The sequence below is a fragment of the Mustelus asterias genome, chromosome 30 (genome assembly GCF_964213995.1).
Source record: "Mustelus asterias chromosome 30, sMusAst1.hap1.1, whole genome shotgun sequence".
In the NCBI taxonomy this organism is placed as follows: Eukaryota; Metazoa; Chordata; class Chondrichthyes; order Carcharhiniformes; family Triakidae; genus Mustelus; species Mustelus asterias.
Genome location: NC_135830.1, coordinates 4,301,324 through 4,324,399, shown reverse-complemented (window position 1 = coordinate 4,324,399; position 23,076 = coordinate 4,301,324). Strand labels below are relative to the sequence as shown.

Below are 23,076 nucleotides of genomic sequence, written 5' to 3'. Positions count from 1 at the left end.
ATCTTTCCTTCCAATTGCCCTGTGAAATTATTTCAAAACAGAGAAAAGGGAAGGAGAGATAAGCCGCAAAAGCAGGCTGTGAAATTGAGCCGAACAAATTTGGTAATTTGTGGGGCAGGCGCTAGAAAAATGTGACCATGAAAACTGACATTGTTGTGAAAAACGTAACCGGTTCACTGGTAGGGGAACCTACCACCTTTTCTGGACTGACACCAGGCTCTTCTCCATGGGAGGGGAGGGAAAGGGAGAGAAGTGGAGCAGCATGGGGCGACGGGAGGGAATTTTATTTACTTACAAATCAATCAACCACCAACCTCCACTACCGAGGAGGACCAGGGTAGTAGGTGTATGTGAACATCATCCCTCCAAAATTCCCGTCAAGCCGCACATCACTTTGACTTATCTGGCATCCTGTACTGGATGAACAGAAATTCCCTCCATTTAGAGTCATAGAGTTTTACAGTGCAGAAAGAGGCCGTTTGGCCCATCATGTCTGTGCCGGCCATCAAGCACCTATCTATTCTAATCCCATTTCCAGTAATTGGTTCATAGCCTTGAATGCTATGGTGTTTCACCTGCTCATCTAAATGCTTCTTATATAATGTGAGGGTTCTTGCCTCTACCACCCTTTCAGACAGTGAGTTCCAGATTCCCACCACCCTCTGAGTGAAAGGTTTTTCCTCCACTCCTCTCTAAATCTTCTGCCCCTTAACTTAAATCTATCTCCCTGGTTATTGACCCCTCTACTAAGGGGAAAAGTTCCTTCCAATTTACCTGATCTATGTTCCTCATAATCTTGTACACCTCAGTCAGGTCACCCCTCAGCCTTCTCTGCTCTAAGGAAAACAACCTCAGCCTAACCAGCCTCTCTTCATAGCTGAAATGGTCCAGCCCAGGCAACATCCTGGTGAATCTCCTCTGCACTCTCTCTGATGCAATCACATCCTTCCTATAGTGTTCCAAACAGAACTGCACACAGGACCCGAGTTGTGACCTAACAAGTGTTTTATAAAGCTCCACCATAACCACCTTATCTACCTGTCCTGCTGGCTTCAGGGATAATTGGGAATGCTCCCCAATGTCCCTCTGGTCCTCGATATTCCCTGGCCTTGTCCTCCCAAAATTCATCACTTCATACTTTTCAGGGTAAAGTTCCATTTGCCACTGTTCTGCCCATCTGACCAGCCTGTCTCTTTCACCCTGTAATCTAAGGTTGACCTTCTCGCTATTTACCACACCACCAATCACAATCTGTTCAATTCTATCACACACTTGCTTTCTGTACCTACATTATCCTTCCACACAGTGAACACAGATGCAAAATACTCATTTAATACCTCAAATACATCTTCCGGCTCCACACCCAGGCTGCTGAATGGACAATTGATTCCTAACCTACTTCCTCTTTCCCTGATTACCCTCTTGCCCTTAAAATATTTAGAAAGCATCTTGTGATTTCTTTCCTTCTCTGCCACCGCTCTGCCTCATCAATAAGACATTGGGACTCAGAGGGTTGATGCAGTTTGATGGACAAGTTGTCTCCATTCTGAACAATGGGGAACAAGCCCCTCCCATTCATTGACAATATTGCCCCTTACAAAGATGGCGATCACCCATGTGCTCCGCCGCACATTGCCCCCAATAAAGATGGAGGTCGTTCACCCGCGGGCCGATCTCAAGGGATCTTTGACCCGCTCGATGCAAATGGGGTAACCAGAACATTTTGGGGGGAGTTTACAGATCCGCACAACCTGTTTATGAAGCCTTCCCGTCCACTCGCCGGTTCCATCGTACCCACCGATCGGCGTTTTTCCGATTACAAATTACGGATCCCAGGTAATAAGCATTCGCCGTCGCCATTACCCGCACTGCCCATGTTTCGGTCGCTGCCCCTCAATCACTCTGATTGGTTGGAGGACCAGCCCCCCTCGGTCCTCCAGCCCCGCCCTCCGTCTCCTATTGGCCCGGAGCTGCCGTCAATCACACCCCGGGTGTTGCGATTTGGCACATGCGCAGTCCGGTCCGGCTGATGAGGTTGGAGGCTCGGTCTGAATGTGGAGCATGCGCAATTCCTTTGTTCGCCTCGGGAGCGGGAGTCCTTTGTCCCGGAGAAGCGGAGTCAGCGTCAGGCGGTGGCTGCGAGGATCCGCAAACCCTTCAGAATCATTGTCAGCTCCCTGGTTTGCAGCTGCGGGGCTTCTCCCTCCCTCCCTCCCGGGAACAGGCCCAGGTTAACGGCCCCATCCTGGCTCAGCCACTGGAGGATGGTTCACATCAGAGGATGGGGGAGGGGGACAATAAATAAGAGGTTACACTTTGGCCTCAAATCAATGAGGACTCTGATCTCTGGGAAGGAAGGAAACCCTGGGAGGTGGGCGGGGAGGATTCACAAACACCCGCTGGAGGCCCCAACACCCCCAGTAAAAAGCTGCAGCTCCCAGCAGTGACCAGGAGAGAAAATAATTGATTTTATTTTCACTCTGTAGTCATAAAGGGAACTGAACTCAGCCAGAATAGAGGGTGGGAGAAAAGATTTGTTAAGATGTTTCACACTGGGTTTGCCAGGCTGACCAACTCTCTCAGAGAAAATGAAAGGACATCCTTCATGAGTCTGTTAGAGCAGGTGGGCAGTATTGTGTGCGGTGCTACCAGAACTGCGAGGGGAGGCAGGGACTGGTGGGCAGGCAGAACAGTTGGAAGAGGGTGCTGCAGAGATCCATTTTATAAGTCAAACAGCACCTATACACCATGCAGTGAACTCAAATACGGGATAATCATATCAGATATGACTTGGTTGGTTACCCTGGAATTTGGTTTCCAGCACAAAGCTGAAGGATAGTGTGTGGGATGAGGGTTTATTACTTCATAGGAACAAGTGAGGAAAGCATATTCTGTAGCAACTAGAATTTTTTGTTCTGAATTTCGATCCCGTACTGACAGTGATGATGTTTGTAAACTCCTTTCACAGGATATTTGAAATATACAGACATTAAATCATCCAACCTGGAGAGACACGAGGACATCTACACCATAGAGAACTCGTGGAAATGTGGGGACTGTGGGAAGGAATTCAGTTCTCCATCCCAGCTGGAAACACATCGGCGAAGTCACACTGGGGAGAAACCGTTCATCTGCACCGAGTGTGGAAAGAGTTTTAGTCGAATGTTCAACCTTCGCACTCACCAGCGACTTCACACTGGGGAGCGGCCATTCACCTGCTCTGTGTGTATGAAGGGATTCAGCAGTTCATCTCACCTGCTGAAACACAAGCGTGCTCACACTGGGGAAAGGCCTTTCACCTGCTCCGTGTGTGGGAAGGGATTCACTAACTCATCTGACCTCCTGACACACCAGCGAGTTCACACCGGGGAGAGGCCGTTCACCTGCTCCATATGTGGGAACAGATTCACTCAGTCACAAAACCTAATGAGACACCAGCGAGTTCACAAGTCTTCTGGAGGCAGATTCCCCAGTTATTGAACAGGTAATCACATCCTGCACTGACCCATGTTCATTCTGATAGCTGTGGTGTGTTTCTGCTGCTGTTAATAACTGCTGTAACCAGCTGGAGTTAACTGTTCAGGTATTTGTTCTTCAAGTTCAGAAAGACTAATTAATTAGCCAGGGTCTAACTAATGACAGAGCAGACTCGAAGGCCTGAATGACCCACTCCAGTTCCTGTGTTGTTTCCCCCCCTGGGCCTCTCCCACTCTCTAACTCTGCTCCAGTGCTGGTTTTGGTGAAGTGTCTTCTCCCCAGTTCTCCCATCACTTTCCATTCATCAGTGTGGTGTTCGAGCTCAAGTTTATTGGGAACAAGAGGAAATCATTTATCCCCCTCGAGCCTGTTCTCTCATTCACTGAGGTCAGGGCTGCTCTGTGACCAAACTCCATTTATACAGATATTGTTTTAATCCTGACTTCCCCAGTCTGTTACAATGTGATTTTAGAATAACTTTCATTTACATCAGACCTTTAATGTAGGAGAGTGGCCCAAGGTGAATCTCAGAAACACAATCAATCAGAAACTAACACTGAGGCACACTATAGAACATAGAACATTACAGCGCAGTACAGTCCCTTCGGCCCTCGATGTTGCGCCAACCAGTGAAACCAATCTAAAGCCCCTCTAATCTACACTATTCCAATATCATCCATATGTTTATCCAATAACCACTTGAACGCTCTCAACGTTGACGAGTCCACCACTGCTGCAGGCAGGGCATTTCACGCCCTTACTACTCTCTGAGTAAAGAACCTACCTCTAACATCTGTCCTATATCTCTCACCCCTCAATTTAAAGCTATGTCCCCTCGTGCTAGCCAACACCATCCGAGGAAAAAGGCTCTCACTATCCACCCTATCTAATCCTCTGATCATCTTGTATGTCTCTATTAAGTCACCTCTTAACCTTCTTCTCTCTAACGAAAACAACCTCAAGCCCCTCAGCCTTTTCTCATACGATTTTCCCACCATACCAGGCAACATCCTGGTAAATCTCCTCTGCACCCTTTCCAACACTTCCACATCTTTCCTATAATACGGCGACCAGAACTGTACGCAATACTCCAAATGCGGCCGCACCAGAGTTTTGTACAGTTGCAGCATGACCTCCTGGCTCCGAAACTCAATCCCTCTACCAATAAAAGCTAACACACCGTATGCCTTCTTAACAACCCTATCAACCTGGGTGCCAACTTTCAAGGATCTATGCACATGGACACCCAGATCCCTCTGTGCATCCACACTACCAAGTATCTTACCATTAGCCCAGTACTCTGTATTCCTGTTACTCCTTCCAAAGTGAATCACCTCACACTTTTCCGCATTAAACTCCATTTGCCACCTCTCAGCCCAGCTCTGTAGCTTATCTATGTCCCTCTGTAACCTGCCACTTCCCTCCGCACCGTCTACAACTCCACCGACTTTTGTGTCATCCGCAAATTTACTAATCCATCCTTCCACGCCCTCATCCAAGTCATTAATAAAAATGACAAACAGCAGTGGCCCCAAAACAGATCCTTGCGGTACACCACTAGTAACTGAACTCCAGGATGAATATTTCCCATCAACCACCACCCTTTGTTTTCTTACAGCTAGCCAATTCCTGATCCAAACCACTAAATCACCCTCAATCCCATGTGTCCGTATTTTCTGCAAAAGCTTACCATGGGGAACCTTATCAAACGCTTTGCTGAAATCCATATACACCACATCAACCGCTTTACCTTCATCCACCTCTTTGGTCACCTTCTCAAAGAACTCAATAAGCTTTGTGAGGCACGACCTACCCTTCATAAAACCGTACTGACTATCCCTAATCAAATTATTCCTTTCTAGGTGATTATAAATCCTATCTCTTATAATCCTTTCCAATACTTTGCCCACAATAGAAGTAAGACTCACCGGTCTATAATTACCAGGGTTGTCCCTACTCCCCTTCTTGAACAAGGGGACAACATTTGCTATCCTCCAGTCTTCTGGCACTGTTCCTGTAGACAATGACGACACAAAGATCAAAGCCAAAGGCTCTGCAATCTCCTCTCTAGCCTCCCAGAGAATCCTTGGATAAATCCCATCCGGCCCAAGGGACTTATCTATTTTTACCCTTTCCAGAATTGCTAACACCTCCTCCTTATGAACATCAATACCATCCAGTCCAACAGCGTGCATCTCAGTACTCCCCTCAACAACACTGTCCCCTCTCCAGTGTGAATACCGACGAAAAATATTCATTTAATGCCTCTCCTATCTCTTCAGACTCCACACACAACTTCCCACTCCTGTCCTTGACTGGCCCTAATCTTACCCTAGTCATTCTTTTACTCCTGACATACCTATAGAAAGCTTTAGGGTTTTCCTTGATCCTACCTGCCAAAGACTTCTCATGTCCCCTCCTGGCTCTTCTTAACTCTTTCTTTAGGTCCTTCCTGGCTAACTTGTAACTCTCAAGCGCCCTAACTGAGCCTTCACGTCTCATCTTAACATAAGTCTCCTTCTTCCTCTTCACAAGAGATTCAACCTCCTTAGTAAACTATAGGAAGGATGAGATTGCACTAGAAAGGGTGCAGAGGAGAGTCACCAGGATGTTGCTTGGGCTGGAGCGTTTCAGCTCTGAAGAGAGGCTGGTTAGGCTGGGATTGCTTTCCTTAGTGCAGAGAAGGCTGAGGGAGTCCTGACTGAGGTGTTACAAAATCATGAGACACATAGAGTAGCTGGGAAGGAACGTTTCCTCTTCGGTGGTGGGGGGGGGATATGGGGTCAATACCAGGGACGCATAGATTTAGCGGGGAATTGGTTGGAAAAATGGAAAGGTGACTTGTTATCTAAATGTGGAGAGACTTTGGAATGCTCCGGTGCAGAGGGATCTGGGTGTCCTCGTTCCCAAGTCACAGAAAACTAGTATGCAGGTACAGCAGACTATAAAGAAAGTGAATGGAATGTTGGCATTTATAGCTAAAGGATTAGAATATAAATGTAAGGAACTATACAAGGTATTGGTGAGACCGCACCTGGAGTATTGTGCTTAGTTTTGGTCCTTTTATTTGAGGAAAGATGTAGTGGCATTGGAGGCAGTTCAGAGGAGGTTCTTTAGATTGATTCCAAAGAAGTAGTGTTTGTCGTATAAAGAGAGATTGAACAGTTTAGACCTATACTCTATAGAATTGAGAAGAATGAGCAGAGATCAAATTGAGGTGTACAAGATGATGAAAGGCATGGATAAAGTAGACGTGGAGCGGATGCTTCCTCTTGTGGGGCATTCTAGGACGAGAAATCATAGTCTTAGGATAAGGGGCAGCAAATTTAAAACAGAGTTGAGGAGAAACTACTTCTCCCAAAGGGTTGTGAATCTGTGGAATTTGCTAACCCAAAGTGCGGTGGATGCTGGGACAGTGAGTAAATTTAAGGAGGAGTTAGACAGATTTATAATTGGTAATGGGTTAAAGGGTTATGGGGAGATGGCAGGAAAAGGGGATGAGGAGCATATCAACCATGATCGAATGGCGGAGCAGACTTGATGGGCTGAATGGCCTAATTCTGCTCCTATATCTTATGAACTTAACACAGCCTTAAATGTATTCAATGACCAAGCCTCCTACTTACTGGAGAAGGGATTTCCAAAGACTAATGATCTTCATAGAGAATACGTTTCTCCTCATGGTGTAAACTGAGAGACCTCTTATTTTTTAACTGTTCCATAATTCTATATTACCCCATGAGGGGAAACATCTTCTCAGAATCTACCCTGGCAAGCTCCCCCAGGATCTAATATGCTTCACCAAGATCACCTCTCATTCTTCTGAATTCCAATGGGTAAAGACCCAACCTGCTCCACCTTTCCTCAGAAGCCGAACCCCCTCATCACAGGAGTCAGCCTAGTGAACATTTTCTCATCTGCTTCCAATGAAAATGTGTCCCAGCTGAAGTAATCCTGAGCCGGAAAGCAGGCAGACACAATGTTGTGAATTTCTATCCTGGACTGAGAGTGATGGGCTTTGGAAACTTATTTTACATGGGTTAGAAGGGGAGGATTTACCCACAGCAAACTGCAATCAAGTGAATGTTTAACAAAAACAAAGTGCTGGAAAATCCCAGCATGTCTGACAGCATCTTTGGAGAGAGAATAGAGCCAACGTTTCGAGTCTGAATGATCATTTGGAGAAGGGTCATACAGACTTGAAACGTTGACAGAGGTGAAAGACCTGATGGACCGAATGGCCGACTCCTAATTCCTGAGGTGAAACATGTCACCATGGCTGTGAACAATCATGTTCAGCCTCGGACAATTATCAGGGAGAGAGATGGAGTCGGTGGCTGGGGAGTGAAGTTTGTAGCAAAGGCTTCAGTCTTCCCAATATATAAAATATCTGTTCATCCAGTACTGATGTCAGACAAGTCAGGACAGCGTGTTTAACGTTTTTTTAAAAAGTTTATTTATTCCTGTCACAAGTAGGCTTACATTAACACTGCAATTAAGTTACTGTGAAAATCTGAGAGACTTGAAGGTGAATTTAGAGGTGTTGATACACACTTGTGATCCTGGTCCTTTCAGGTGGTGGAAGTTGAGGGTTTGGGAGATTCTGTCAAAGCTCCAGCTGAGTTATAGATGTGTAAAATCCCTCTCCTCCTGCCATCATCAGTGCCTCTCCCATCCCCCCACAACCTCACCTCTTGCATTCTCCTTAAGTAGAGGCCTGAGTCTGCACAGACCCAGACTGGGTGGTAGGTTCCTTTCCCTGAAGGACATTAGTGAATCAGTTGTTTTTACAACTGGGCGGCACAGTAGCACAGTGGTTAGCACTGCTGCTTCACAGCTCCAGGGACCTGGGTTCGATTCCCGGCTCGGGTCACTGTCTGTGTGGAGTTTGCACATTCTCCTCGTGTCTGCGTGGGTTTCCTCCGGGAGCTCCGGTTTCCTCCCACAGTCCAAAGATGTGCGGGTTAGGTTGATTGGCTATGCTAAAATTGCCCCTTAGTGTCCTGGGATGCATAGATTAGAGGGATTAGTGGGTAAAATATGTAGGGATATGGGGGTGGGGCCTGGGTGGGATTGTGGTCGGTGCAGACTCGATGGGCCAAATGGCCTCTTTCTGTACTGTAGGGTTTCTATGTTATGACAATCCAGCACTTTTCATGGTCACTTTTTCCTAGTGTCAGACAAATTACCAGATTCATTCAGCTCAATTTCACAAACTGCTTTTGTGTTTTTGTGGGTTCTCTCTCACTCTTGTTTTTTTGTTTTAAATCAATTTCACAGGGTTTTAGAAGAGGAGGATTTACAGTTAGGAAACTGAAACCAAACAGCACACCAGGAGCTGACAGAGGTATACAATCTATCGTAACTTGAATATCATTTAATATTAAACATGGAAAGAAAAAGCACTGTTCAGAGTGAGGAGAAACCATACACGTGTTGTGTGTGTGGACAAGGCTTCAGTTGATCATCCAGCCTGTCGAGACACAAGCACAGTCACACTGGGGAAAACCTGTGGAAATGTGGGGATTGTGGGAAAGCGTTTAGTTATCCATCTGACCTGGAAACTCATCGACGCAGTCACACTGGGGAGAGATCATTCACCTGCCCTCAGTGTGGGAAGGGATTCACTCAGTCATCCAGTCTGCTAAAACACCAGCGAGATCACAATGGGGAGAGACCGTTCACATGTTCTGAGTGTGGGAAGGGATTCACTCAGTTATCCAATCTGTTAGGACACCAACGTGGTCACACTGGGGAAAGGCCATTCACCTGCTGTGTGTGTGGGAAGGGATTCACTCAGTCATCTCACCTACTGAAACATCAGCGAGTTCACACTGGGGAGAGACCTTTTAAATGCCTGAACTGTGAGAAGTGCTTTAAAAGTTCTGTGGAACTGACATCCCATCAACGGGTTCACTCTGACGAGAGACCATTTAAATGCCTGGATTGTGGGAAGTGCTTTAAAAGTTCTGGGGAACTGGTGACCCATCAACGTATTCACACTGACGAGAGACCGTTCAGATGCTCTCGTTGTGGGACTGGATTCAGGAAATCATCTCAGCTCACTGTACACCAGAGAATTCACACTGGGGAGAGGCCGCTCACCTGCTCTGAGTGTGGGAAGGGATTCAATCATTCATCCAATCTGCTGAAACACCGGCGCATTCACACCGGGGAGAAACCGTTCTCCTGCTCTGTGTGTGGGAGGGGATTCACTCAGTCATCCCATCTGCTGAGACATGAGACACTAGCAAGGCCACAAGTAACTACAGTGATTGGATTTTGCTGTTAATCACCTGCAGGATTGAAGATTATTCACTGGAGTCTAGTCCTGATGATGTTAATAAACACCAGGTGTAAATATTCTGGATAAGAGACAAATAAATCAGCTTTGTGTTAAACACAGTGTGTTGTGTCTTTTTAATATCACTAACAGAAGTTAATTCCTTTTGAAAGGTTCTCCCTCTCCCCACCTCTGCCACCCTCACCCTCAACAAGTGTGAGGAGCTCCATCGCAGTTTATTTTTTACAGGTCAGTAGCTGAGAGACAGGCTCTGCAGCAGCTGTCCCCCTGAGGGAGCGTATTGGAAATGCCAACAGCACCCTCGCTTTCCTCAGTGCCCGTCCCCTTCCCTCCCTCCCCGGCAGCACTGAGCCTTTCCCAGCATGCATTTCACACTGACTGCTCATTAATTGGCCAGTCTGAAATCACATTCCGGGGCCGATTGCACCCACTTCCAGTCACTCCCGTGTGAGTGTGCCCGACAGATGGAAAATTCAGACCTTGGTGTCAGATTTAACAACAGGATGAGTTTCTGACCACATATCCACACCATCACTAATACCAAATATTTCAATCTCCATCATGTCCACAATCTCCACCCCACCCCAGCTCATCTGCTGCTGAAACCCTCACCCATGCCTGTGTTACCTGTAGACTTGACGATTCCAATATATTCTTGACCAGCCTCTCACATTCACCCCACTCCTACGTGGAAAGGTGAGATCATCCAAAACTTTGCTTCCCATCTGCTTTCTCACACCAAATCCCATTCATTCATCTCTCTCCTCTCCCCCCACCCCATGCTTACTGACCTGCATAGACTTTAAGTCAACTCATGCCTTGATGTTATAATTCACATCCTTCTTTTCAAATTCCTCCATGATCTTATCCCTCCCTATCTCAGTAATCTCCAGTTTCACAATTCCCTGAGATCATACAATAGAATTATTGAACCCGTACAGTGCAGAGGAGGCCATTTGGCCCATCGAGTCTGTACTGACAACAATCCCACCCAGGTCCTGTCCTTGTAACCTCACGTAATCCCCCTGAAACTGAGGGGCAATCCCACAGACCTGTTCCCCGTAACCCCAAGTATTTACCCTACTAATCCCCCTTATCTACACATTTTGGAATACTAAGGGGCAATTTAGCATGGTCCCCAGATATCTGTACTCTTCTCATTCAGGCCTCGAGCATCCCTGGTTTTAATTACTCCATCATTAGTGGCAGGGCCTGGTTGTGAAACTCTGAAATTCCCTCCCTAAACTGCCCATCTCTCTCTCTCCTGATTCAAGATCTGCCTCTCCAATCAGGCTTTTGTCCATCCATCCTAATATTGTGCTCTGTTATTCATAGAATCCCTACAGTGCGGAAGAGGCCATTTGGCCTATCGCGTCTGTACCGACATTCTGACAGAATCTTACCCAGGCCCTCTTCCCCACCCTATCTCTGTAACCATTTACCATTTCTAATCCATCTAACCTGCACAACGTGGGACACTGAGGGGCAATTTAGCATGGTCAATCCATCCAACCTGCACATCTTTGGACTGTGGGAGGAAACCGGAGCACCCAGAGGAAACCCACACAGACACGAAGAGATTATTCAAGCTCCAGACAGATAGTCACCCAAGGCCAGAATTGAACCCAGGGCCCTAGTGCTGTGAGGAAACAATGCTAACCACTAATGCTATTCTTTTCATTATGAAACTCCTCTGAAATACCTTGGGGTGCTTTCATTCCCACTATTTTCATTCCAGATCTATCAGTAATGGACTTGCTGCCATCTGGAACAAAACTGTTTTCACCACTAAGGCTCCGCTGTGATGTAATAGTCTCTATGACATCATTGCAGCAGGACTGGATGACATCATCAGAGTCCATTGTTTCTGAATGATCCACATCAATAACAACAGGAAATACTCATCAAGCTGAGCACATTTTCTAGGCTGACACTCCAGTCTGACATTGAGGGACTGCTGCACTCTGACACACACTGTGTCCTTCACATGGAGCTTGTGGAGGCTCTGGCCACAATCTTCCAATCCTCCTTATAGAGAGTAGTGGTGGCCAAGGACTTAGAGATTGTAAATGTTACATCCCTATTCAACAATACAGCAATTACAGAACAATCAGCTTAACATCAGTGGTGGAGAAAAATGAAGCTAATTATCTGGGACACAATCAACTGACACTTGGAAAATTACAATTGGATCAGCCATGATCTTACTGAATGGCCGAGGGGGCGAGTGGCCTCCACCTATTCCTAATTTATATGTTTGTTAAAGTTTGGATTATTCCAGCATTTTCTGTTTTTAATACTGAAACTCCCTGGATCTCTAGGCTGAAAGACACTCGGGAAGGTACAGGGAGCTGGGACTTGTCCATGAGAGTAACTGAAGGTATGAGAACTGAAATAATCTAGAGTTAGAAAGGAGAAAAGATCCAACATTAAAACAGTCAGTAACAAGATATCAATTAATCTCCTCTTATCCTGGAGAAATCAAGGACTTGACACACTGTGTGTCTGAAACAAAGCTATTTAACAGACATCAGGATATTAAACTCCAGCCCAGTTACAGAAATATTAATAATCGTAGAAATAAACTGCAATTATCAGAATGAACATGGTTCAGTTCTGGGTGATTAACAGTGACAGTAACAGCAGAATCAAACACATATAGAGGAACAGAGGGTGAATATAAATTATTTGACAGTCTTGCAATAGGTGGCATTGTCTAAAAATTCAAAGCAGACTCTTCAGGAATGAAATGACACGAGACATGTGACAGAAACAGGTCATTGGACACAACCAGTCCAACTCAGTGTTTCTACTCCGCAGGAGCCTCCTCCCATCTTTCCTCGTCTCAATCTCTCATTGTAATCCTCTAGTGTCCCCTTAGATACTAACACACATTCAGACATACGAGACAAGAGCAGAAATAGGCCATTCAGCCTCTCAAGCCTGCACCATCATTCAATAAGATCAATAAGATCATGACTGATCTGTACGTGTTGAGTTCCACATTCTCCATCTACCCCCAATAATCTTTGATTCTCTTGCCTAAAAATAATCTATCTACCTCCACCGTACAAATATTCAGTGACCTAGCTTAGAAATCATAGAAACCCTACAGCACAGAAAGAGGCCATTCGGCCCATCGAGTCTGCACCGACCACAATCCCACCCAGGCCCTACTCTCATACCCCTACGTATTTTACCCACTAATCCCTCTAATCTATGCATCTCAGGACACTAAGGGGCAATTTTAGCATGGCCAATCAACCTAACCCGCACATCTTTGGACTGTGGGAGGAAACCGGAGCACCCGGAGGAAACCCACACAGACACGAGGAGAATGTGCAAACTCCACACAGACAGTGACCCAAGCCGGGAATCGAACCCGGGTCTCTGGAGCTGTGAAGCAGCAGTGCTAACCACTGTGCTACCGTGCCGCCCCCGCCTTCTGAGGCAGAATTCTAAAGTCACACAACCCTCAGAGAAAAAAACTCTCCTCATCTCTGCCCTAGAAGGGTGACCCCTAATATTAAAACAGTGCCCCTAGTTCTGGAGTCACCCACAAGAGAAACATCCTTTCCACATCCACCTTGTCAATACCACTCAGGATCTTATAAACTTCAATTAAGTCACCCTCAATCTTCTAAACTCCAGTGGAAACAAGCTCAGCCTTTCCAATCTTTCCTCGCAAGACAATCTGCTGAATCCAGGCATCAATCTCGTGAACCTCCTCTGAACCGTCTCCAAATCATTTGCATCCTTCCTTAAATAAGGAGATCAATATTGCACTCAGTATTCCAGCTGTGCTCTCACCACTGCTCTGTGTAAGTGGAACCAAACATCCTTACTTTTATGTTCAATTCTTCTCATAATAAACAATAGTGTTCCACCAACCTCCATGATTACATGCCATACCTGCATACTATATTTTTGTGACTCATGCACACCTAGATCCCTCTGAGCCTCAGCATTCTGCAGTTGTTCTCCATTTAAGTACATCCAAGTACATTGGAATATACCGATCGAAATTAAACATTTACATTTAAATACATCTATACTGTTCCCTTCACCCACTCTCTTTGGCAGCGAGTTCCACATTCTTACACCATTCTCCGGGTGAAGAAGTTTTTCTAAATTCCCTATTGGATTTCTTGGTGACTATCTTATATTGATGGTCTTCAGTTTTGTTCTTCCCCACAAGAGGAAACATTCTCTCTGAACCCTTTCTATCAAAACCTTTCATCATTTTAAACACTCAGCTCTAGATTCAGAATATTGAACCCCAACCCTATTACATCAATAGAAACACACCCCAACTGTCAGAACTCCCTGTAATAGGAGTTTACAAAAGTCACCAGTCAGCCCAGGATAGAAATTCAGAACAGACAATTCTAGTTTCTCTGGAAGAGCTGGTCCTCTGATCAGAGTGAATGAGGGGAGGTATGGAGGACCAAGCAGGAACAGCTGATCCAATGGGAAGAAGCTCCATGAGATCCACTTATTGGAAGTGAGGATGGACAGACAGGCGAGAGTGAGGTGACTTAAAATGAATTAACTCGTGTTAAAGATGTTAAAAATCCTGACAACAGTACATATCACAAAGCTGATTTATTTGACTTTTATTGAGGATATTGGACCTTGCGACTGGGTTTAGTTCAAAAATATGAGCCGAAACAGACTCCAACAAACATGGTAGTGACTGGCAGCAAAATCCAATTCCTGTGCTTACTTGTGAACTCGCTGGTGTGTCAGTGGGGTGCATGACCGAGTGAATCCCTTCCCACACTCAGAACAGGTGAATGGCCTCTCCCCAGTGTGAATTCGCTGGTGTGCAGTGAGTTGGGATGAGTGCCTGAACCCAGTCCCACAGTGCGAGCACCTGAACAGTCTCTCATCAGTGTGAACACATTGATAGAACATCAGTTCATGGGAACTTTTAAAGCACTTCTCAGTCTGAGCATTTAAAAGCTCTCTCAGTAGTGTGAGCTCGCTGGTGTCTCAGTAGGTTGGATGATTGAGTGAATCCCTTCCCACAGTGGGAGCAGGTGAATGGCCTCTCCCAAGTGTGGACTTGCTGATGTCTCAGCAGGTCAGATGACCAAAAGAATCTCTTCCCACAATCGGAGCAGGCAAACGGCTTCTCCCTGATGTGAATTTGCTGGTGTACCATGAGGTGAGATGAATGCTTGAACGCAGTCCCACAGTGAAAGTACTTGAATGGTCTCTCATCAGTGTGAACACATTGATGAGACATCAGTTCCCAGGAACTTTTAAAGCACTTCCCACAGTCTGGGCATTTAAATGGTCTCTCATCAGTGTGAACACGTTGATGGGACGTCAGCTCCACAGAACTTTTAAAACACTTCTCACACTCTGGGCATTGAAAGGGTCTTTTGTCATTGTGAATTCGCTGGTGTGCCATCACCTGGGATAACTGAGAGAATCTCTTGCCACAGTCTAAGCATGTAAACGGTCTCTCTCCCGTGTGAATTTGCTTGTTCATTGTCCCTGCTGCAACACCGATAGGTTCAAACTGATGAGGGACTTTTAAATGTCCAGACTGTGGGAAATGTTATACAAGTTCCCGGGAACTGACTGGCCATCAATGTGCTCACAGTGACGAGAGACCTTTCAGATGCTCTCACTGTGGGACTGGGTTCAAGATATTATCTGTCCTCCCTGTACACCAGTGAATTCACACCTGGAAGAAGCCATTCAGCTGCTCCGATTGTGGGAAGGGATTTGCTCACTCATCCCACCTGAGGGCACACCAGAGAATTCACACTGGAGAGAGACCTTTTAAATGTCCAGACTGTGAGAAGTGCTATAAATGTTCCTGGGAACTGATGTTTCATCAACATCGGGGCGGCACGGTAGCACAGTGGTTAGCACTGCTGCTTCACAGCTCCAGGGACCTGGGTTCGATTCCCGGCTTGGGTCACTGTCTGTGTGGAGTTTGCACATTCTCCTCGTGTCTGCGTGGGTTTCCTCCGGGTGCTCCGGTTTCCTCCCACAGTCCAAAGATGTGCGGGTTAGGTTAATTGGCCAGGCTAAATTGCCCCTTAGTGTCCCGGGATGTGTAGGTTAGAGGGATAAGCGGGTAAAATATGTAGGGATATGGGGATAGGGCCTGGGTGGGATCGTGGTCGGTGCAGACTCGATGGGCCGAATGGCCTCTTTCTGCACTGTAGGGTTTCTATGAAATTCTATGTTCACACAGGAGAGGTTCAGGTGCTTTTACTGTGGGACTGGGCCTAGGCGATCATCTGATCTGATTGTATATCAGCGAGTTCACACTGGGGAGAAACCCTTCAATTGCTCCAAGTGTGGGAAGGGATTCACTCGATTATCCACCCTGCTGGAACACCAACGCACCCACACAGGAGAGAGGCCATTCACATGCTCCGATTGTGCGAAGGGATTCACTTGGTCATCCCACCTACTTACACACCAGTGCGTCCACACAGGAGAGAGGCCATTCACCTGCTCCGAGTGTGGGAAAAGATTCACTCAATCATCCCACCTGCTAACACACCAGTGCATTCACTCTGGGGGGGAGGCCATTCACCTGCTCCGAGTGTGGGAAAGGATTCACACAGTCAGCCAACCTGTTGCTACACCAGCGAGTTCACAAGTAACTACAGTAATTAGATTTTTCTGTAAATCGTATCTGGGTCGGTTTCTGCTGATGTTAATAGTCTGCAGTGGAGTTATATTTGTTAATATTTTGTATTAATGTCAAATAAATCAGCTTTGTGTTAAACACACAGTATGGTACATCTTTTTAATGTCTCTGACATTAGCTAGTTTCTTTATGAAGTGCTTTCCTTCTTCCCTGTCTCCTTCATCCCCACTTTCAACAACAAGCGTGAGGAGTGCACGCAGCTTCTTTGTCACTAAAACAATCTGACCAGCTGCCTCTGCTGCTTCCCTCCCTCTGCTGCTTCCCTCCCTTCCACTAGTGCACTGAGTTAAATTGTCTCTAAAAGTTCCCATTTCTGGGGTCCTAAATCTACACTGTTCTCTCCCATCATCCTTCTTGCTGGGACTCTGGGTGGTAGGAGGTAGGAAGGAAGGAACGTAGGAATGTCTAAATGTTGTTTGACACCCACAAGATGATGTGGAGATGCCGGCGTTGGACTGGGGTGAACACAGTAAGAAGTCTCACAACACCAGGTTAAAGTCCAACAGGTTTATTTGGTAGCAAATACCATAAGCTTTTGGAGCGCTGCTCCTTCGTCAGATGGACGAAGGAGCAGCGCTCCATTAAGGTCTTGGATTATTACAGTAGATGTACATTGTTCTGACTCTGCCAGCAGGGCTGTGTAATTAATTGGATAGATTTCTAAAGAGACAGCACGATGAGTTAATTGGGTTACATCTGTGCCATATCATTCCACAAAACAATAAATATTCAGTATATGTCAAAAGGGAAATAATCATCTGGAATTATCTTGTCTGGATCCAGGTCAGTATTCAGTATCTGGAGATGGAAAGGGGAACCAATGACTGTCGGATTGAATCCAGCCAGAATCTGCACCTTCAGGAGAGGAGAACCAGTGTGAAAATCGTAAAAGTCACATCACTTTCTCACTGGAGAGTGGCGTGTAAAATTTGAGAAATGGAATATATCACAGCACTCGTTTACAAACGTTGCGTGTACGTTTAAAAATTAATACATCGGAATTGAGTATCAGTATTTTCGTTTGCAGACTGGGAGTTCAATGGCTCTGTGATTACCCAGCATTCGCTGCGGTTGTGAAAGTGTCCTAGTCACTCCACAGGCACCCAGTGCGCAACCGCGGTGTTCAACTTGGAGCATGCGTAGTGTCACTTTGCTTGGAGCCCTGCGAGTGCGGGAGGCTATTGTTTTAGCGGGTGAGAGTCGGCAGGGCTGAGGGAGGAATGAAGCCTGGAGTCGGGATGGGGAGGGAGCGGAGGCTTCAGAAACATCCGCTGTAGGCCGCAGGGCCCGAATATACCCCGCGGGTCTCGTGTTTACAACTGCGGGTCTTTTTCCCGGGACCAGGCCGAGTGCCAGGGCCGCCATCTTGGTTTAGCGGGGAGCGCATGCGTGGCCATGTGAGTGACGCAACACGGAGTGGGCGGGGCTTCCGGATCTCGGTGACGAGGAGAGAAAATTGTTGCCTCATTGATTTTCTCAGACTGCAGACATGCCCAGGTTAATGACTGACAACTTTATAGAATCCCCACAGTACAGAAGGAGGCCATTCGGCCCATCGAGTCTGCATTGAGAACAATCCCAAATCCAAATCTGGAAAGAGAGACAGATTCATTCAGAACTGGTTTGTATTGGGCTGGATGTTGGTCACTGGCCACCAGTATTATCTCCTTTCTTCATTGACACATAGAATCATTGAATGATTACAATACAGGTGGGATCCATGTATCCAGCCCATCGTACCCACGCTTGGTTTTACAACAGCGAATCAGCACCTCCCACTCCTGGCCCTTCCCTTGTATTCCAGCAAATATTTTTTATCTCCTCAGGTAATGATTCAATTTCCTTTTGTTGGATCAGTTTGAGCTGGAGTGGATATGGAGGTGAAACTGCCGGGTTTAACACAGAGGACATTGGAATCCAGTCGGGCCCAGCAATTTCCAAAGTGAAACTATCAAAGGAGGTTAATTTTAGGGGAGATCAGATTGTTAAATGGGCATTGTTTTTGGAATCATTATTTTTAGCGGTGATTTAATCTAATTTAACCAAATCAAATGTTGTAAAATGTTAAGAGGCATCTGGATGGATGAATAGGGAGGGAATAGAGGGATACGGACCGAGTAAGGGCAGAAGGTTTCTTTTTAGTTTAGTTTGGGCATCATGATCGGCACAGGCTTGGAGGACCAAAGGGCCTAATTCTGTGCTGTACTTTGCTTTGTTCTTTGTTGTATTTTTGGGATTTGGGCATCGCTAACAATACCAGGGGTAAATATTCCCCATCTCCAGTTACCTGTGGAGAAGGTGATGTTTGTTGCTCAGCAGCCGGTAAGAGGCAGTGGAGGGGAACTAGTGGGTGGAGAGGGTTCAATAACACCCAGTGTAGGCTACAAACCGCAAATGAGAAACTGCAGGTCCCACGTTTGCAGCTCCAAGAAATTTCCCCAGAAAGAGGCCCAGGTTAAATGTCACCATCTTAGTTTCACGGCGAACGTGGTGCATGAGCAGCCATCTTGATCTCATGGAATCCCTACAGTACAGAAGGAGGCCATTTGGCCCATCTGGTCTGTACTAACCACAATCCCACCCAGGCCCTATTCCCACAACCCCCCACATTTACCCTGCCAATCCCCCTGACACGGGTCAACTGAGCATGGCCAGTTGGCCTAACCTACACATCTGTGAACTGTGGGAGGAAACTGGAGGACCCGGAGGAAACCCATGCAAACACGGGGAGAACATGCAAACTCCACATGGACAGTGATCTGAGGCCAGAATTGAAACCGGGTCCCTGACCCGATTTCAATTCTGGCCTCGGGTCACTGTCCGTGAGGCAGCAGTGCTAACCACTGCCACCATGCTGCCTCTTGTGATGATGTAACAGAGAGTGGGTGGTGCTTCATTGTATCAATGACCAGGAGAGAAAATGATTGATTCTTTGGTTTTATTTCACTCAGCCCAGAACTGAACCCAGACAGAGGAGAAGGAGGGAGAAAACTGGGAGTGGAGGAAAGAAATGGTGAGATGGATTTGGATTTCAGTCCAGGGAGAAGGTAGAGTGTGTGGGACAGGTATTTACAGATTTGGGAGAACAAGAGAGAACAAAAATGTTCTAGGGAAACTAGTATTATCTATTCTGGATTTATATCATGCTCACTTGCAGTGAAGAGTTTTTAAATCTCCTTTTCCAGGCTTTCAGAAGGGGAAGATGATCATAAGGGGCCAGATAGCTCACACGGAACATCGCAGCAAGATCTGACAGAGTCACTCAATTCATCAGGACCTGAATATCATTGGGCTTTGCATGTGAAAGCAAAAATGTTTGTTTTGTCTGGAGGAAAAGATTTCAAACATCAGTATGGCTGGAAAAGCACCGAGACACGCACACACCCCGAGTGAGAGTGTTCCAGTGAACTGACTGTGGAAAGAGCTTAAACACAGCCTGAAAAAAAATCACACCATTCACAGCGAGGAGAAACTGTACACGTGTTCTGTGTGTGGACGAGGCTTCAACTGATCATCCAACCTGGAGAGACACAAGGACACTGATACCATGGAGAAACCATGGAAATGTGAGGATTGCGGGAAAGGATACAATTATCCATCCCGGCTGGAATACCATCGACGCACACACACTGGGGAAAGGCCGTGGAAATGTGAGGATTGTAGTAAAAGATTCAATTCTCAATACCAGCTGGAAAACCACCGACGCAGTCACACTGGAGAGAGGCCCTTCACCTGTTCGGTGTGTGGGAAGGGATTTACTCAGTCAGCCTGTCTCATGTCACACCAGCGATTTCACACTGAGGAGAGGCCCTTCAGCTGTACCGACTGTGGAAAGAGGTTCAGACATTCATCCCACCTCAGTAAGCACCAGCGAGTTCACACTGGGGAGAGACTGTTCACCTGCTCCGAGTGTGGGAAACGATTCACGGTATCCTCAGACCTACTGAAACACCAGCGAATTCACACCGGGGAGAGGCCATTCACCTGCTCAGTGTGTGGAAAAGCATTCACTCAGTCAGCCAACCTAGTGGTACACCAGCGCATTCACACTGGGGAGAGGCCGTTCAGCTGCACTCACTGTGGAAAGAGGTTAAGGTCGTCATCCGAACTCACCGCACACCAGCGAATTCACACTGGGGAGAAACCATTCACCTGCTCTGTGTGTGGGAAGGGATTCGCTCAGTCATCCCACTGCCTGACACACCAGCGAGTTCACACTGAGGAGAAGCCATTCGGCTGCTCTTCCTGTGGGAAGAGCTTCAGGCATTCAGGAAACCTCAAAGCGCACCAGCGAGTTCACACTGGGGAGAGGCCGTTTACCTGCTCCGTGTGTGGCAAAGGATTCCAGTGGCTATCCAGCCTGCTGACACATCAGCGAGTTCATAAACGACCACAGGGATTGGATTCTGCTGATATCACTGCTGCTGTTAATCACATTCAGGACTGATGGTCTGATAATATTTGTTTTGTTTCCACTGAAGTTCACTGTCACCCAGAAGCACCAAACAAAACACCGCCCTCAAGGTCATACCAAATTCCCACCCCATCTGACTGAAATAAAGGACCAAAGGCTCACCGGGTCCCCAGTAAATCCGAGAGAAATGTGACAACGCCCACAAAGAAAAGGAGATAAACCACAACTGCAACAACATCACTGAACGTGACAAAATCAACACCATATACTTGGAACAGGTTCCCCACAATGAACACAAGGGACCTCACAACAGACACTGATGGAGAACAGAATCAAAACCCAACCAATGGGAAGGAACACAGCAATCCCACAAACACACTGGACCTGCACCAGGACGGGGAACAGGAAGACAACCGTAAGGCTGAACACAGCGAAAATAGACAGAGCACAAAAGATGCCACCACACGGAAATAACAGAAGAAGACGACACACTAACGAGGGGGATAGCGACAGGGACATACACCAATGACTTTAATGAACTGGACAGTGAGGAGGAGAAAAAAACCCACCCCTGACCATCCCAAGAACATCCAAACAACCCATTCCATAAAAGGACCGTGAAGAGTGCAGCACAGGACTGGACCAGCTCAGAATTAATCGCAGTTACACCCCTAAGGCAGGGACGAAGTTGCAGCACCCCCTCCCCCCCCCCCCAAAAAAAAGGACCAAAAACAGAACAAAAAAACTCAAGAAATCCTAAGCAGACCATGAGCCAAAGGTCAGGGACCCCTCCATTAAATAGCAAAAGACAAAATGGTACCCAATCCCAGACCACCGGGGGAGCAGGCGGAAAATAACAAACTACTCACCAAAGAGGAACTATTCAGAAAAACGATTAAGGAACAGTGAGAAAGAATAAATGCTAGAGTCAGTGCGACAACATCCACTGGACGGAGACCACGGTGCAGATGGAGAAGTTTACCCAAAGATCGCAGAGGGACAACCAGCCCAGAGCAGAACACCTCTCAGAATAGGCAGCATCACCATAAACATCAGCACAACTTTACAACTAACGGAAACACAAAGAAAGGTTCCAGGGAAAGGACTTTGCTTCATGTCCACGGCCAATCCCAAAACCAGCCAACGGAAACAGAACTTAAGGAATTCTTCAAAAGGATAAAACTGACAGATTACTTTGAGGGAATGGACTCAGAGAAAACTCCCTTTACTAGTAAGGACAGAATGGCCTTGGAGGGACCGTAGCACAGATTTACTCGAGTAATAACTGAATCCCCAGGGTCGAATTACAAAAAACAGAATACACAAAAGAGTCAAATAATCGTTATTGTACAGAGGAGCCCATTCCCCAGCTCTATCCCTACTTTTGCAGATTTATTTTCTGCAAGTGTCAAAACAGGTCCCTCTGTCCCTGCACGTGCTGTCAAGCTGTGCCATCGATTATATCTCCCCACTCCCCCCCACCCCCAAGCCCTTCCGTTGAAATCCATCACCTGACTGTGAGGGTTGTAATTCCTGGAGTTTAGAATGTTAAGAGATGATTTGATCAAAGCTTTTCAGATATTAATTGGAACTGAGAGGGTAGGTAGAGAGGAACGATTTCACTGGTTGGGGAATGTAGGACGAGTGGACAGAGTCTGAACATAGAATCAGGTTCCAGCACCTTTTTCAGCTGGAGAATTTCAGATCCTGACAGGTTCTCTGTTGGTGCAGAAACTGCTGAACTCAGCGTTGAGTCCTGAAGGTTGTAAAGTGGCGAATGGAAAGATGAGCTGCTGTTCCTCAAGCTCCCATTGAGCTTCATTGGAACAGTTCAGGAGGCCAAGGTCAGAGTGGGGTGGAGAATTAAAATGACAAGAGAGCGGAAGCTCAGGGTCTAGTGTCCCCTGAAATCAGCCAAATCCTCGATAGAATCCTGGCAGTGTAACATCCAATTTTCTGCTGAAATTATTAATTGTCTCCACTTCCACCATCCTCGTGGACTGAGAGTTCCAGATTATCACTCACTGTTTAAAAATTTCCTTCCGCATATTCCACCCCCCGTTCCCCCACATATCTCTTGCCCAACTGGGGAAAAGGAATGGTTAATGAGATCATTCAGCAGAACAAAATTTGATTTATTATTGTCACACACATTAGTATACAGTGAAAAGTATTGTTTCTTGTGCGCTATACAGACAA

The 23,076-nt window shown here is 46.5% G+C and overlaps 1 protein-coding gene across 1 annotated transcript in view; it reads left to right on the top strand.

Annotated features, from left to right (window-relative positions):
• The window catches only part of LOC144480702 (uncharacterized), a 130,067-nt gene that overhangs the window by 1,839 nt on the left and 105,152 nt on the right, over window positions 1-23,076 (top strand). The window contains 6 exon segments of the mRNA XM_078200296.1: window positions 2,969-3,478; window positions 8,991-9,739; window positions 14,300-14,309; window positions 15,320-15,651; window positions 17,247-17,348; window positions 19,978-20,813. Of these exon segments, the coding sequence (XP_078056422.1) occupies window positions 2,969-3,478; window positions 8,991-9,739; window positions 14,300-14,309; window positions 15,320-15,651; window positions 17,247-17,348; window positions 19,978-20,813 (2,539 nt within the window).